Raw genomic sequence first — 18,235 nt, 5'->3', positions numbered from 1 at the left:
GCCCACCTCAGGTGATTGGGAGAAAAGCTGCTTCAGTCTCTTGTCAGAGCTCAATGTTGCTGGCAGAGCCAGATGAAGAGGAACCTCTTTAAATTTGAAGGATTAAAATTGCCCACTTTTATTCTGAATCAATTGTCTTAGACTGAATACAAAGATCTATCTTCCTCCTCTGATCTTATGCATGTGCCCCTCATAAGGGTTATTTCTTTGCTGGGGCACATCCACACTATGCTGATGACCTGAGTCTAGAATGCACTCAGGTTTGGGACCATTCATGTGGAAGTAGATGGAAGCACTGAGATGGAAGTTTCTCTCCCTTGTCAAAATTCAACATAGAGGAACGCAGATGCTACCTCTATGCAAAAGCAACAAATAACTTGGCTCAATTAAGTAAAAACTTGCTTTGTATCAACACCTCACCTTACAAGCTAACCTCTAAACTGTCAAATTCTCGCTTTGTTTCAAAGAAATATACAAGAAACCCAAGCACAGAATCAGAGCCCTAGCTGCTAAGTTTTTATCCAGCAAAGCAACCCAGCCTTATTTACAATAAGAGCACATGCAACTTTTTTTCTTGAAGATCAAATGAGATGCAAACATTCTGTGCTTATCAGACTCCGTAGCAATCATCATTCTCAAAAGGGTTTATTAAACCCTTGTGGATTGATTTTATCTTCATTGTTCTTAAGCACTCTACCATTGCGTTTCATGCTATTTCCTGACTTCTGTATTTTCTTTAGCCTGTGAGTAAATCCAATAGTCTTAGCATGTATGCATTGGTCTGATGGTGTGTTAATTCTCCACCTTTCAGGAGTTATAATAGGTAGTCCATATAGGCTTGAGAATAAGATCAATCTTCAACAAATTCAATAAAATTAATAGCTTTAGCTGTTCATATATATTGAACAGTCTGAGGGTTCACCCCATTTTCATGAACAGCTAATTAACTCTTGCCCATTGATTACAAACATGATTTCAACAAAGCTACCTAAATATTTCTCTAAATAAATCTGAGAAAATGGCTGCTGAATGCAAAAATTATCAGCTAATTCTGTTCAAACCAATCGAAGTAAAGCAACAGAAAATGCTGTGCGTTAAATTTCTGACTGCATGGGGCATTAAGGTTTTAGAACAGTTTTAGATTATTCAAGAATAAATATGAAGAACAGAATACAGAATTAGCATGTGAAATTTGTTTGGTATACAAAAATAATTTTAACTGTTTAAAACTATTTTTATTGTATTGTGTTAATGTGCTTTCTCAGTTTTAATGTCTATTGTACTACATCAGGGTGAAGTTGGTTTTCCTGGATTACCCGGCCCTATTGGTCCATCTGGCATTGGATTCCAAGGTGAAAAGGTAAATATTTGGGCTGGGATTTCCTGGCCCCATCATGGGGAGACCATGGTCCTGACTTTCGGCAGGACCAAATAAGCCCAGCAGCGGCTAGGGCCAGAAAATCCCACCCTTTTAGTACAACCGGAACTCCCTACACTGCAGGAAGCACTGTTTGCACATGATACTCAACTCAAAGAAAATTGTAATTTTGTGTAAATATTTTAGTCATGTGCCTACACCAGACCTGTTACTGACCCCACAGCTCAGGCCTCCAACAAATGTTGCAAAGCACGTCCTGAAGTCATAGTCTAAAACCAATCTGTATGTTTAAAGAAGGGCCCTGCAATCTTCCAGTTTATGCTCGAAAGTGCAGGTTAACATTGGGCCATGACAGGAAGACAGTGGGATGAGAGGGGCTGTGTAACTGTCCTCATTTTAACAGCCCTGCCACCCAATCTGCACCTGTGAGAGTTAACATTGGGCCTTTGTATCTACCTGTCAGATTCTCTTATCATTTTAAACAGCTTGATTACATCACTCCTTGATCTTCTAAACTCAAGAGAATACAAACCAATTTTAGACAGCCTGTCCTTATAATTCTGGTATCCTCTGGTATCATTCAGGTGAACACCTTTCTAGAATCGATATATATTTCCTGATCACTGTTCAAGACAGAATGCAGTACTCCAAATGAATTTGATTGCAATAAAAGTCAAGAGATGTAAAATGGATGGCTGATTCATTATTATGCTTTACACTATCGCACAAAGTCAAAATTACTCTTCAATGTATTTAAAAGCTTTTACTCTTAGCTTTGATTTCCCTTGCAAGTTTTATTCATATTCCCTGTTGCACTTTTTATTACTTTCTTTGTGTTCCTTTGCTGTTTTTATAGGTCTCCCAGTCTGCTGCATTTCCACTCTTCCTTGCACTTGTGTAAGCCTTTTCTTTTAGCTTGATACTGTCTCTTACATTGTTCATTAACAATGGTTGTTTAGCTGCACTAGTGGAGTTTTCATGTCTTGCGGGTATGTACTGGTTGGAATATTTCCCACCGTTTCTCAGTAGGTCTGACAACCCATTAGCAGCTCAACTCAGTTTAAAGTGGCAAATTTATTTCTTATCCATTCAAAGTTTGTCTTCCTTAAATTTAAAACCTCAGTTTGTGACACCCACTTCTCCCTTTCAAACCTCAAACCTACATTAATCTTTCATACCAATAGAATTGCATTGAATTATGGCATTTTATTTGCATAAATCAACAGGGAGTACAGGGTCCACAAGGACCACCTGGCCCAAAAGGACCTCCAGGGGAAGGCCTGCCTGGATCAAAGGTAAGAAAATTCTAAAGGTGTTAAAGAAATTCATTATTTTTACAAACTTAAAAACAAGCTCTCAATTCAACTGTCACTGTTCATTTTTAGACAGCACTTGGAGATCAATTCAATACATCTTCAATATATTCAATTTCACAAAAGCCACCGAGGCCCAAGAAAACATTAAAAATGTGCAGAAAGTCTTTTAAAATTGACAGTCCACCATGACCTTCACCAAGCAAATTCATTAACCCTGTGTATGTGGGTGTGTTGTAAATGGGTTAAAATCAGGCCCATGGAATCTGCCTAATTCATTTACTTTCCTGAGTAAGGTTTCTGCTCAGTTTCTCACTGCTGCCGGTAATGTTGAAACGAATGTCTAGGAATTTCATTTTTTCTGACTTTGCAAAAATTCATCCTTAGATGGTTGTCTTCCACGCCTGACATTGCCATCCCATACCTCAAATATCTAGGTAGTGGTGAACTAGTTCTTTGGAGTGGAAGAAGGTATTGGAGTTCCCACTATTAGTGGAATTTATTTTAGGACCACTGCTTTCCTTTATTTATTTTAATATCCTAGATGCTTGTTATGCCAGGAACACTTTCAAAATCTGCAGATGACATAAAACTTAGAAGTATTGTGAACTATGAGGAGGACTGTGATAGGCTTCAAGTTCAAGAGGTCATAGAGACTGGTTGAATGTGGCAGATGAAATTTAATGCAGAGAATGGTGAAGTGATACATTTTGGATGGAAGAAAAAGGAGAGGCAATATAAAATAAATGACACAATTCTAAAGGGGGTGCAGGAGCAGAGGAACCTGGGTATATATGTGCACTGATCATTGAAGGTAGCAGAGCAGGTTGAGAAAGTGTTTAATAAGGCATATGAAATACTGGGTTTTATAAGTAGAGGCATAAGAGTACAAAAGCAAGGAAGTTATAATCAACCTGTATAAATCACAGGTTCAGCCTCAACTGGTGTGTCCAATTCTGGCCACCATACTTTAGGAAGGATGTAAAGGTGTTGGAGAGGGTGTAGAAAAGGTTTATGAAAATGGTTCCAGGGATGAGGGACTTCAGTTACATGGATAGATTGGAGAAGCTGGGGCTTTTCTCCTTGGAGAACAGAAGTTTGAGGGTAGATTTAGTAGAAGTGTTCAAAATCATGAGGGGTCTGGACAGAGTAGATATAGAGAAATTATTCCCATTGGCTGAAAGGTTGAGAACTAGAGGAGACAGATTTGAAGTGAATGGCAAACGAACCAAAGGCAAAATGGGGAGAAAGCTTTTTTTACACAGTGAGTGACTAGGATCTGGAATGCATTGCCTGTGAATGTGGTGGAGGGAGATTCAATCATGGCAGGGCTACGGGGCAAAGGCAGGGGAGTGGTAGCAGCTCGGTTGCTCTTCAGGAGAGTTGACACAGACACAATGGGCCAAATGGCCTCCTTCTGGGCTGCAACCATTCTATGATTTTGTCATCTTTTAACATACGCATTATTTTATGATGTATCAATCTTCTTAACTAGATACTCAGTCAGTTACTTTTGAAGATACAAAAAATTCTTTTGCAATTAATATATGTTAATATTTCATGTCAGCACACATTTATTGCATCTAAATCCATTTAAGCACTCTGCCACTGAAATTCTTAAGAGAACAGAAAGTCCAATTCCTCCCTCGGAGAACCAGGTATTTGAGACAGATCTCTGACCCATTGAGACTGACTTCTTGGCATTTAATGGGTGGGAGGGGACCCTGGGTGGGAGGGGACCCTGGACAGATCTCTTGCCAACACCCCCTACATCAAGAGTACATATGTGCATGAGTTTCTAAGCTTCCTTGAAAAATTCCAGTTCAACACCTCCATAGGCCTCAGTAAAACCCAGACAGATGGTGTGAATATCACTGAGGCCCCACAGGCTCCACAGCTGCTGACAGAATGGTGATCAATCCTAAAAGTATCCGTTTTTTTTTCAATGGTGCTTAGCTGTCCTGGGAACTGAAGACATTCTTATCTTTTTTTTCATTGACCTCAGGTTTGTCCTCGGCAAAATGGCTTTAGGCCATTCCACCTACCGTTGAGTGGATTGTGGAAGGTCACGACTGAAGTGCCCTTGCAGGCACAATATGCTACTCTAGTCATGTAAATGACTCCATTCCAGGGATTGAGGACTCTGTCTTTTTGCTGAGGGCTAGGATCAGTTGGGGTTCTAGTTCACTGGACTTGTAATGGCAGACGAGGCCCCCAAGAATTTTGGGGTTCCAGTACAATTCTGCCTGTGAGATTTTACTGCTGCTTATATGGAATGCATAATTTGCTGTGATATATACTTCAGCTATTAATATTTTCAGTGCGCAGGATCTTCTAAAAGCATATGTGCACTGTCCCTTAGGACTTAGTCCTGTCAATTAACGTTAGAACAGAAAAGTGGATAACTGTTAACTGAATTTCTATACAATGTAGATACATTGACTTCTGAGTAATGTCAAAGTTTGTTGAGCTTCTGAAGTTTCTAGTTAAAACCTGGAGCCTATTAGACTAATTGGCAAAGCAATTATTTCACATGACCTAAGTTTGGACCATAAGTGTGCTGTGTTGGATTTGATATTAGCTGAAAGTCAGTTCATGTGAACGTCTTTGTTCCTTGTAATGCAGGGAAGCTGTAATTTACCGTGGAACCCAGAAGCACCAGGTTTCTGCCCATTGAGAAATGGGAAAGAAATTACATTCCAAGACTACGTGTGCTTCTTCTCTCTCGCCCTTAGTATGTGACACCTGCAGATTTGAGCTTCATGGTATTCCTAGGCTTCATCACAAATTTACCAAAAGTGACCCAATGGGTTCAGTGGGACCTTTGGCTGCTGAGAGCGGCTGTGGGTCTCATTCTGGCTCTAAAGTAGGCCTAAAACTGGAAAGCCAGTCAATGCCAGAAAGACTAATTGCTGCTGTTCTGAGACTGTTGATGGGTCCAATAAAAAAAATACTAAAACCTTTCAGAGATTGTCTTCAGCCTAATCTAAGCCATAGGCTTCCACCTTTTGGAGTGAGGTGGTGGTGCTGTGAGGTCCACTGTTTCCATGGGGTTGGTGCCTCTGTTCTGCTGCTACAGGCAAAGGTGTCCACCTCGATTATTTAAATGGCCCTATCTCCTGAATCAGGGACAGGGTCACAGGCATGTGAAAGTGCCGGTGTCTGGTCCCACCATACTGAAATTAGAAGCTCTCTTTCCTGCAGCTCCTCTGGCTGCATTGAATTCCCTGATGTTGGTGACACTTCCCCTTTCAGCTGCTGTAGACCTTTAAATTCATGGCAGCCTCGCCATTTCCATGACCACCTCTTCCCTGAGCCACATGCCCAATTTGCGGCTTGGGACCACTGCAAGCGTACATCAGGAAATCTGGGCCCCTGTTTTGGAAAATCAAGTTAATTAAGTTTGGTATTGAATTTTTCTTTAATATATTTGTAGCATCACTTTGTGCTCATTAGATTTTCATTAGATTTGAACCTAGTTCCTAAATCTGATTTCTATAGGGTGATCAAGGTTTGCCCGGAGAAGTTGGAGCTCCAGGAGAAAGAGGAATTGGAGAACCAGGACCAAAAGTATGTGCCTGAAAAGCAAATTGTAATAATAATAGAGTGCAGTTATCAATAGGTATTGTAAAACAAAAACAGAATTATCTGAAAAAACTCAGCAGGTCTGGCAGCATCGGCGGAGAAGAAAAGAGTTGACGTTTCAAGTCCTCATGACCCTCTGTTGAAGGGTTTCTTGCCGGGGAGCCCTGATTAGTTGTGGGTTGCGGGGAGGAGGGTGGGGGGCCAGGTTCAAGAGGCCAGGAGGGAGGGTTATAAGAGGGGGAATGAACTTTGTCGGGGGTTGCCTCCAATCGGCCCAGTGGGCCCGCAATGGAGGCCTTTCTCGCCCTTGCCCAACCCTAACTTGCACAACTAAAACTGCCGGACTGCCCAGCACAGGTAAAATGCCAGTGGGGGCCATATACTTAGGGGCCTCAATAGGGCCAAAGTCGGGAAGGCCACCCAATGCCTCCCAACCCCCATAAAACTTCAGACAGGTTGGGTGCAGGTGGGTAGGTGGCAAGAAGGCCACCCGCTGGATTTCGCACACCTCCCCCCCCCTTGCCTTCAAACCTGCCTGCGGACAAGTGTAAAATCCAGCCCTTAAACTTCGCATTAGCTTTTGCTTTTACACATTGTTCCATCTACTGGCCACATATAAGAACTGCACCTCTGATTTTTCTGTGGATACTAATTGAGAGCGTCAAATATTTCTGCAGCACGCTTTCACATTTAAAATATGTTTTAGTTATAATTACATAAATTGTTTTGAAATTAAATCAAAAATACTTTTTGATTGTATATTCACAAGGACAGCATTAATCCATTAACCTTTGGATGTTTCAACAAATGTGTATATTCATTAATAAAAACAAAAAAACTGCGGATGCTGGAAATCCAAAACAAAAACAGAATTACCTGGAAAAACTCAGCAGTTCTGGCAGCATCGGCGGAGAAGAAAAGAGTTGACGTTTCGAGTCCTCATGACCCTTCAACAAAACCTTTCTTCTCCGCCGATGCTGCCAGACCTGCTGAGTTTTTCCAGGTAATTCTGTTTTTATTCATTAATATATTACCTGGAAAATGGCCACCTGTAAATTTCTGTAAAGTTAACTATATAACAGACGTGGGAGGTCACCACCTGCAATTTGCACTTGCATTATTTATTTTATACCTCGAATCACAGGAAAGATGTTGAAGATGGCAGGGCATGTTGAGAGAGAAGTTAATAAAGCATATAGTATCTTAGGCTTTATTAATAGGAGCATTGAGTACAAGAGTAAAGAGGTCATGTTGAACTTATATAAGACACTTATTAGGCCTCATCTGAAGTATTGCATCCAGTTCTGGGCGCCAGACTTGAGGAAGGATGTGAAGGCATTGAGGAAGAGTACAGAGCAGATTCACAAGAATGATTCCAGGGATAAAGAACTGTAGCTATGAAGATAAGATTGGAGAGGTTGGGACTTTTTTTCTTGGAGAAAAGAAGGCTAAGAGGAGACTTGGTGGTGGTATTCAAAATCCTGTGGGGTATAGACAGAATTATCGACCCAATACATTCTGATTTTCTCCATTGAGGTGTTGATTTTTGTGTTTATCAGGGTGAACCCGGTTCCTCGGGATTGGCAGGTCTCCCTGGTCTGCCAGGAGAAGATGGTGCTCCGGGACAAAAGGTAATTCTACACTTAAAAATAAGTCTGCACTAATCTTGCTTAAAATGGCTTCTGATGGCCCCTAAAATGGTAGTCAGATCATTTATAAAAATAAAAAGTGACTGAATGTAGAAGCTTAAAATAAGCTATGAAAACTGATACAGATGCAGATCAGTTTGAATTAATATTTGAATTGTTTCCATAACTTCTACAAGTTCTGGTCGCAAGAAGAGTATAATTATTGTGATGAAAACAGGGTGACCAACTATCCCTTAATTTACAGGATCATCCCACAATTTCACTTTTTGTTTTGCATCCCATTCATTGGCTCCCTGGGATGTTGTTTGTCTTGTATTTCTCGGGCAATGACCCTGGGAGACTGCTGGGGAGTTTCCTGTTAGCCACTTAACTAGAACTCCAATCATCAGTTGTCTGATCAATGTATGGCCATTTGAGAATTGCAAAAACAGCACTGGCTAGGAAGATGCATTTTGGTCATCTGGTCCATTGACATTGATTTTGCAACAGATTTGCCTGAATTCTTGTGGAGTTGCCTTCAAGGACACAAGCATTCGGTCAAATGACCGCCCATTGAATCTGGAAGATGTGGCAGAGGCATTGCTGATGGAATTTCTCTAGCACTCTTATGTGTCGCTGATACACAGTCCAGGTCTCACTGCAATACAGGAGTATGATGACAACAACTGCTCTGTGCTCTTTTATAAAGGCAAAATACTGCGGATGCTGGAAATCTGAAATGAAAACAAAAAAATGTTGGAAAAACTCAGCAGCTCTGTAAGGACTCCATCCCATTCTCTCAGTTCCTTTGCCTCCGTTGCATCTGTTCTGATGATGTCACTTTCCCAAACAGTGCTTCTGACATGTCATCCTTCTTCCTTAACCAAGGTTTCCCACCCACTGTGGTTGACTGGGTCCTCAACCATGTCCAACCCATCTCCCGCATCTCTGCCCTCCCACATTCCTCTCCCTCCCGGAATCACGATAGGGTCCCCCTTGTCCACAATTTTCACCCGACAATCTTCCACATTCAAAGGATCATCCTCCACCATTTCTGCCAACTCCAGCATGATGCCATCACCAAACACATCTTCCCTTCACATCCCCTGTCGGCATTCCGTAGGGAGAGACCAAACGCAGACAGGGTGACTGCTTTGTGAAACACCTTCGGTCTGTCCGCAAGCATGACCCAGGCCTTCCTGTCGCTTGCCATTTCAACGCCCTATCCTGCTGTCATGCCCACATGTCCATCCTTGCAATGTTCCAGTGAAGCTCAACGCAAACTGGAGGAACAGCACCTCATCTTCCGACTAGGCATTTTACAGTCTTCAGAGTTTAACATTGAGTTCAACAACTTCAGACTATGAGCTCTCCCTTCCATCCTCACCCCCCTTTTTCATCCCTCTTTTTTCCATATTCATTTTTATTTTATTTTATTTATTTATTTTTTAAATTTTCAAAAAAAATATTTTTCCCCACTTATTTTCATTATTATTGTTTTTTACATTTATTTCCATTTTCATTCATTGTTTTATCCACAGCTTTTAGCTTATTTTTGACATTTCTTCCCCCACCCCACCCCCAACTAGGGCCATCTGTCACTTTCCAGAGTGCTTACCCTAGTCTGCCCATTATCATATTTTGCTTCCATAATGTCACCATTAGCACCTCCTTCAGCCAGTACAGTCACCATTAACAACTCTTTGACCTTCTGTTTATGACATCTTTTGCCATCTCTCCTTTGCCTCCACCTATCGCTGGCCTTCTATCCAGCTACACCGGTTCCACCCTCCTTAATCAGTATATATTTCACCACATCGCTACCTCCCTTTAGATCTGAAGAAGAGTCATATGGGCTCGAAATGTTATCTCTGTCTCTCTCTCCACAGATGCTGTCGGACCTGCTGAGTTTTTCCAGCATTTTTTGTTGCTGTGCTCTTTTGGTGACTTGCGGACGTCTTTGTTGTCAAACACTCACTACTTTAGTTTGTAGAAAGTTTGGCTGCACAGCTGATCCAGTGTTGGATCTCCTCATCAATGGTGATCTTTTGAGAGAGGTAGCTGTAAAAGTATGGGAAGTGCTCAACATATTCCAGAGTCTTTCCTTCAACATGTATGCGAGGTGGAATATTTGGCAGACCAGGTGTGGGCTGATAGGAGTTTTGTTCCGATAACATTCAAGGACAAGCTGACTCTCTTGTACGTAGAATTGAAGAAATTGAGAATGGTTTGCAAAACTGATGCAGAGAGGGCAATGGCACTGCAGTCATCCACAAACTGTAGATCACGTATGTCTATGTCTGTATGTTGGCATGGAGGTGACTAATGTTAAAGAGTGTCCCATCTAGGCTGTATTTAATACACCAGAGGGCAGTTGATCTTTGATGTGCTGAATAACCACTGCCAGGTAGATGTAAATAGCATGGGGCTATCACACAGCCTTGCTTGACACAGATCCAGATTTTGTTTCATATTTCCTATTCAACATTGTTACAAACAGGGTGAGGGAGAACGATGAAATTCTTGTTCCCTTCTCTGCTGTCTTTAACAGTAAGCTTAAAAAGGAAGACATGTGTATTTCTTAACCCCTGTAAGTGTGAACAATTTGAATAACCAGGAGCAAGCTTTTCATGGGTTTATCTATGTATTCATGTGCTCATCATGAAATCTAACACTATGGCATTTGCTTACACAGTCACGCACACAAACATACTCACAGAAAGTACAGTTAAAGAGAATAGTACACTTTTACAAATTATAAACCAAAGGAATAGTTCATAGTTCACATGATTGCCCTGTTCTTGAAAATATGCGTTGCAGGCCTGATGGAAAAGATATCTTCACCCCCTGAAGTGCAGTTTAGGTGAGTTCAACAGTCAGAGTCAAGTGCTGAAGTGATTTCCGGATTCCCTGAAAGAGATGGACTTTCTGCAAGTCACAAAATTGCTTGTAGTCTTGTTACCTTTTCAGTCTTCCTGAAAAGGAACAGGTTTGGAGATAGTTCTTAAGGCAAAAATGTTACTGCCCTTTCTGGTGCTGCTGTGTCTTTCTGCAGACAGCACTTAGAGATTCGAAGGGAGACCAACATGCCTGCCCTACCATGTGGCTTCTCATAGTTCCCTTTTCCAAATATGGTGTTGGTCTTAGGGTGATTTGCCACAACCTGGTTTATTGTTTGAAGACATTCATCCTGAGGGGTGTTGAAACAATCACCATCTTTGTTTCAGAAAGACCCATTTGACTCATGAATGTCTTTTGGATGGTCTAAGGATATAGGTAGTTAACACCGCTTTGTCTAGAATGTATTCCTTTTTACCTTGCGAGACAGTGTGGCAGTTTTTGAATTCGCAGATCAGGTCAGATGACCATCTTCTGAAGCACATATTATCCATTTTAAAAGAAAAGTCAGTTCCAAAAGATTCCACATTGAGTAAAATTCATATTTTGTGAAAAGTTGTGAATCTGACATGCTTTTACTGGTCATGACGAAGACAGTTGCAGTCATATCATCATGAAGCAATTGCAGGATTGTGAATAAAACTACACACCTTCACACACTAGCAATATCCTGAAAGTGCATTGAATGTGGCAAACAGCATAAAACCATTTTGACAAAATGCAGGCTGCAAAATAACTGGTGTGCAACGAACATGCAAATGTTCTGCAGTGGAGTATTCTAGACACCGGGGCCCAAATTTCTCCCGCCACCCGTGATCAGCTCAGCACCGCGATTTCATGCTGGTGGGCCAATTAAGGCCCTCCCAACATGGATCGCGAGCGGTTACAGCGCCACATGTGTAGGTGGGGGGAGGAGGGAAAGTCGGGTTCAGTGCTCTTTCGTGCATGCACGTGGAAGAGCACTTCAATCTTCCTGGGGAACAGAGCTGCCTCAGGGAGATTGAAGCGCTTTTTAAAAAAATAAATTAAAACCATAACAATTTAATGAAACCTGTCCCCTCATGTGACTGTCACAAGATGAGATGGGACATGTTTTTATTTTTCAGAAAAGGTTTTTATATAATCATTATTAGCTTTAGGAAACCTTACCTCGCTCATGGATGAGGTTTCCTAAAAAACATGAAGGCCGCTTGGCCTTTGCACCTGCCCACCAACTGTTAGGTTGGACAGGCAGCGTAGTTAATTACCTGTTTAATGGCCTTAATAGGCCTATCAATTATTGGCGGGCATGCAGCCGACTCCGGTGCGCGCCTGCCGAATGAAATATTGCGAGACAGCATGATGACGTCGGGATGCACGCCTGACATCATCACGTATCATTTTACGTTCCAGTGTGTTGGGTACACCCCTGCTCGCTGAATGGAAAATTCTGCCCCACGCTTTCAGAAAAATTACAAGCCTTTGGAGAGAAAACAGAAGAGATATACTAAAATGGTACCAAAGGTGAGATTTCAGTTACACAAAGATGCTAGAGAAGTTTACAGAATCATAGAAATGGTACAGCATAGAAGGAGGCCAATTGACCCAACATGTTTGCACCAGCTCTCCAAATGAGCAATTCACTAAGTGTCATTCTCCGACCTTCTCCCTGTAACTCTGTACATTAGTCCTTTTCCGATTACAGTCTAGTTTCCTTTGAATGCTTCGATTGAACCTGCTTCCACCACACTCTCGGGCAGTGCATTCCAGGCCTTAATCACTCGCTGCATGAAGAAGTTTTTTCTCATGTCGCTTTTACTTCCTTTGCCAATACTTTAAGTCTGTGCCTTTTTGTCCTCAATTCATTCATGAGTGGGAACAGTTTCTCCCTATCTGCTCTATGCAAACCCTTCATGATTTTGAATATCTCTACCAAATTTCCTCTTAGCCTTCTTTTTTCCAAGGTAAGCAGTCTTAACTTCTCCAGTCTATCTTCATAATTGAAATTACTCATCCCTGGAACCAATTCCGTGAATCTTTTCTGCACTCTCTCCCATGCCTTCACATCCTTCCTAACGTGCAGCACCCAAAATTGGATGCGATCTTCCAGCTGAGACTGAACTAGTGTCTTACACAAGTTCAACGTAACCTCCTTGCTCTTTCACTCTATGCATCCTGTCACAAAAATGCCTCTTTACTTATGAGAGAGCAAACTGCTTTAAGATGCGAGGCCACCTTCCAAGGTGAAGGTGAGAACAGCAAATAAGAAACCCCTCCAAAAGGAAGTGTGAACAGAGAGATATTTTAAAGGAAACCTAAAGATATCAAAACCCAACACACAAACTAAGGAAGAGATTAAAAATGCAAAGTGCTGCATTTTAATCAATATTAAAGACAATGGGAACTGCTATCCAGGTAGATACATCCAACAGACACACAAACCCCCTGTAGAGGACAAAATAACCCCATCTCCTGTTGGTTTTTTACTATCTTGAAATATGTCAATGTTTCTGAGATGAAAGATCAAAATGTGATTACTTGTTCTACAACAATGACTGCAAGACTGACATCTGCAGGCTTGTGCCAAAATTGGGAAAGCTGTCTCACAGACTAATCAAGCAACAGCCTGGCATAGTCATACTCACAGAATCATACTTTACAGATCATGTCCCAGACCTCACCATCATCATCATCCCTGGGTATGTCCTGTCCCACCGGCAGGACAGACCCGGCAGAGGTGGTGGCATGGTGGTATACAGTCAGGAGGGAGTTGCCTTGGGAGTCCTCAACATCAATTCTGGCCCCCATGAAGTGTCAAGGTATCATGTCAAACATGGGCAAGGAAACCTCCTGCTGAGTACCACGTACTGCACCACCCCCCCCAACACCCACCCCCCCCCACCAACACCCACCCCCACCTCCGCACCTTCAGCTGATGAATCAGTACTCCTCCATGTTGAACATCATTTGGAAGAAGCGCTGAGGCTGGCAAGAGTGCAGAATGTACTCTGGATGGGGGACTTCAATGTCCATCACCAAGAGTGGCTCGGTAGCACCACCATAGATGGAGCTGGCGGAATCCTAAAATACATAGCTGCTACCCTGGATTTGCATCAGGCGGTGAAGGAACCAACAAAAGGGAAAAACATACTTGACCTCATCCTAAAGTTGGTAAAGCAGAGTTATTTAAAAATCCCAGAGGGAATCTTCAAACAACTGTCATAATCAATAATTTTAAGTGGTATGTTTGAGATGCGACTCCAAACTCAGGAATCAGACCACTAGTTCTCAAAGTTTTACATTAAATGAAACATTTTATTAATTACACAGGTTAAAATATATGTACACATGGCTACAAATTACTACTATCATAACTTTTAACTAATTCCCAAACTAATCTCCATTAAGGCAACACCAATCCATAGACTTAACCAAACACCAAGCAAAGTATTTTCACCTTAAGAATGAGGTTGAGGTTCCTTTCACTGTGGAGGCTTGCAGCTGCCTTTCGATCTTACATTGCCTCTGCCTGCACACCCAAAAACTACTGAAGTTATACCTACCAGCCCCGTTGAATGTTAATTCTCATTGTATCAACAACCTCTTTGAACTTTACCTTTTAATAATGAAACCCCTTTGATAATACCAATTTTATTAGTAAAATAAACATATTGCTTGGTAGCTGTTAGAAACACGTCAAGTTTTCACCCCACTTCTTGAATGCTCTATTCATAAAATGCAAATGCATATTATCTCTCTGTTTACATTTCAAACTAGTAAATCAAAGTACCCAGACTAGCTGGTTTTAATCCAATTAAGGCACACCCGCAAACTAAACTTTTATTTTAAAAGAAATATGTTTTCCAAAATATTATATACATTACTAGCTTCATGACACTAACCAATCTGCCTGCCACAGATGCATCTGCCCATGACAGTCCTTGTGGAGACGAAGGAGGATATTCAATGTTGTGTGTGGCACTATCACTGTACTAAATGGGATAGATTTCAAACAGATCTAACTCAAGACTGGGCATCTATGAAGCACTGTAGGCCATCAGCAGCAGCAGAATTGTACTCAACCACAATCCATAACCTCATGGCCTGGCATATCCCCCACTCTACCATTACCACCAAGCTAGAGGATCAACCCTGGTTCAATGAAAAGTGCAGGAGGGCATGCCAGGAGCAGCACCAGGCCTACCCAAAAATGAGGTGTCAATCTGGTGAAGCTATAACACAGGACTACTTGCGTGCCAAGCAGCATAAGCAGCAAGTCATAAACAGAGCTAAGCGATTCCACAACCAAGAGGTCAGATCTAAGCTCTGCAGTCCTGTCACATTCAATCGTGAATGATGGGAGACAAATAAACAATTCACTGGAGGAGGAGGCTCCACAAATACCAGTGCAAAAGATAAGGCAGAACATTCATAACAATCTTCAGCCAGAAGTCCCTAGTGGATGATCCATCTCTGACTCCTCTGGAGGTCCCCAACATTACAGATGCCTGTCTTCAGCCAATTTGATTCACCCCGCATGATATCAAGAGAAGGCAGTTGATACTGCAAAGGCTATGGGCCCTGACAATATTCCGTACTGAAGACTTGTGCTCCAGAAATTGCTGCGCCCCTAGCCAAGCTGTTCCAGTACAGCTACAACACTGGCATCTGCCAGTTATGTGGAAAATTGCCCAGGTGTGTCCTGTACACAAAAAGAAGGACAAATCCAACTCAGCCAATTACCGGCCCATCAGTCTATGCTCCGTGATCTGTAAAGTGAGGGAAGGAGTCATCAACAGTGCTATCAAATGGCACTTGCTTAGCAATAGCCTGCTCAAAGAAGCTCAGTTTGGATTCCACCAGGATCAATCAGCCCCTGACCTCGTTACAGCCTTGGTTCAAGATTGGACAAAAGAGCTGAACACCAGAGGTGAGGTGAATGTGACTGCCCTTGACATCAAGGCAGCAATTGACTGAACGTGACATCAAGGAGCCCTAGCAAAACTGAAGTCAATGGGAATCTAGGGGATAACTCTCTGCTGTTTTGAGTCATACGTAGCACAAAGGAAGATGGTTCTGGTTGTTGGAGGTCAATCATCTCCGTTCCAGGATCACTGCAGGAGTTCCTCAGGGTAGTGTCCTAGGCCTAACCATCTTCAGCTGCATCGTTATGACCTTCCTGCCATCATAAGGTCAGAAGTGGGGATGTTTGCAGACGATTGCACAATGTTGAGCACAATTCACGACTCCTCAGATACTGAAGCAGTCCATGTCCAAATGCAGCCAGACCTGGACAATATCCAGGCTTGAGCTGACTAGTGGTAAGTAACATTCATAACACACGTGTCAAGCAAGGACCATCTCCAACAAGAGAGAACCTAACCATCGTCCCTTGACATTCAATGGCATTACCATCACTGAATCCCCCACTATCAACATCCTGGGGGGTTACCATTGATCATGAACTGAACTGAACGCCAAATAAATACTGTGGCTACAAGAGCAGGTCAGAGGCTAGGAATCCTGAGGCGACTCATCTCCTGACTCCCCAAAGCATCTACAAGGCAGAAGTCAGGAGTTTGATGGAATACTATCCACTTGCCTGATGAGTGTAGCTCCAACAACACTCAAGAAACTTGACACCATCCAGGACAAAGCAGCCCATTTGGTTGGCACCACTTCCACAAACATTCATTCCCTCGACCACCGATGAACAGTGGAAGCAGTGTGTACCATCTACAAGATGCACTGTAGAAACTCACCAACGCTCTTTAGACAGCACCTTCCAGACCCATGACCATTATCATCTAGAAAGACAAGGGCAGAGGATACATGGGAACACCACCACCTGGAAGTTCCCCCCTCAAGACACTCACCATCCTGACTTGGAAATATATCACCATTCTTTCACTGTTGCTGGGCCAAAATCTTCAATATCCCTCGTTAAAAGCACTGTGGTTGTACCTACACCAAGTGGAGTTCAGTGTTTCATGAGGGCAGCTCACCACCATCTTCTCAAGGGCAATTAGGGATGGGCTAACCAGTGATGCCCACATCCCATAAATGAATTAAAAAAGACATGTTGATCGAATTCCTTTTTGGGAATATACAGACAGGAGGTTTTTCAGAACTGACTTTGCCAAGCCAGGCACAGAGAGAAGTCATTGGAGTCATCTGGAAAAACTGATGAAGGTAGCAGTAAGCAATCTCTCTCTCTCTCTCTCTCCTAAATTAAGAAAAGCGCTATGTCTACATAATAAAAATACAACCCAAGTGATAGTGACCGTCCATCAGAAAGAACCTCAGATTTCTGGGAGATGCATCATGGAATTAAAAGGAAGGAAATTGTCTCCATAAAAGTGCAGTTATCTGAACTTCAATTCAACTCCAGGGGAAGAATTTTCCCCCCGTTGGGGGGGAAGTTCAGAAGTGGGGGTGAGGAGGCGCACTTCTGATCGGCACCCCCAATCTGGGGTGAGCCACCATTTTAAGTGGGTGGGCCAATTAAGGCCCGCCCAGCATGACGTCCCCAAGGAAGCGCAGCATTAAATTGACTGGGAATCACTTTGTGCTCGGGGTTTGGATGGTGCAGAATTTGTAAGGTGCATCCAGGAGGGCTTCCTGAGACAATATGTAGATAGTCCAATTAGGGAGGGGGCAATACTGGACCTGGTATTAAGGAATGAACCCAGCCAGGTGGTCGAAGTTTTAGTAGGGGAGCATTTCGGGAAAAGTGACACTAATTCAGTAAGTTTCAAAGTACTGGTGGATAAGGATAACAGGAGTCCTCAGGTTAAGGGAAGGCTAATTATAAAAATATTAGACAGGAACTGAGGAATCTAGACTGGAGCCGGATGTTTGAAGGCAAATCAACAACTGACATGTGGGAGGCTTTCAAATGTCAGTTGATAAGAATTCAGGACCGGCATGTTCCTGCTAGGATGAAGGATAAGTATGGCAAATTTCAGGAACCTTGGATCACGAAGGATATTGTGAGATTAGTCAAAAATAAAAGGGAAGCATTCATAAGGGCTGGAAGGCTGGGAACAGATGAAACCCGTGGAGAATATAAAGAAAGTAGGAAGAAATTTAAGCAAGGAGTCAGGAGGGCTAAAAGGGGTCATGAAAAGTCATTGGCAACCAGGATTAAGGAAAATCCCAAGGCCTTTTATACATATGTAAAAAGCAAGAGGGTAGCCAGGGAAAGGGTAGGCCCACTCAGGGACAGAGGTGGGAATCTGTGTGTGGAGCCAGAAGAAATGGGAGAGATACTAAATGAGTAATTCTCATCAGTATTCACCAAAGAGAAGAACTTAGCAGTCGATTTTTCTAGGGAAGAGTGTGTAGATAGCCTGGATCATGTTGAGATCAAAAAAGAGGTGTTAGGCATCTTGAAGAATATTAAGTTGAATAAGTCCCCACAGCCAGATGAGATCTATCCCAGAGTACTGAGG

General features: G+C 42.4%; 1 protein-coding gene across 1 annotated transcript in view; it reads left to right on the top strand.

The window, feature by feature from the left end:
* The window catches only part of col28a2a (collagen, type XXVIII, alpha 2a), a 146,023-nt gene that overhangs the window by 64,735 nt on the left and 63,053 nt on the right, over positions 1-18,235 (top strand). Inside the window, exons 16-19 of the mRNA XM_041201288.1 lie at positions 1,292-1,360; positions 2,605-2,673; positions 6,193-6,261; positions 7,836-7,907. Coding sequence (XP_041057222.1) covers positions 1,292-1,360; positions 2,605-2,673; positions 6,193-6,261; positions 7,836-7,907 — 279 coding nt within the window. The remainder of the gene's footprint in view (positions 1-1,291; positions 1,361-2,604; positions 2,674-6,192; positions 6,262-7,835; positions 7,908-18,235) is intronic.

This window comes from Carcharodon carcharias, chromosome 12, assembly GCF_017639515.1.
Source record: "Carcharodon carcharias isolate sCarCar2 chromosome 12, sCarCar2.pri, whole genome shotgun sequence".
NCBI lineage: Eukaryota > Metazoa > Chordata > Chondrichthyes > Lamniformes > Lamnidae > Carcharodon > Carcharodon carcharias.
Note: the sequence above shows the minus strand (reverse complement) of the source record. Positions and strands in the feature narration are given on the sequence as shown.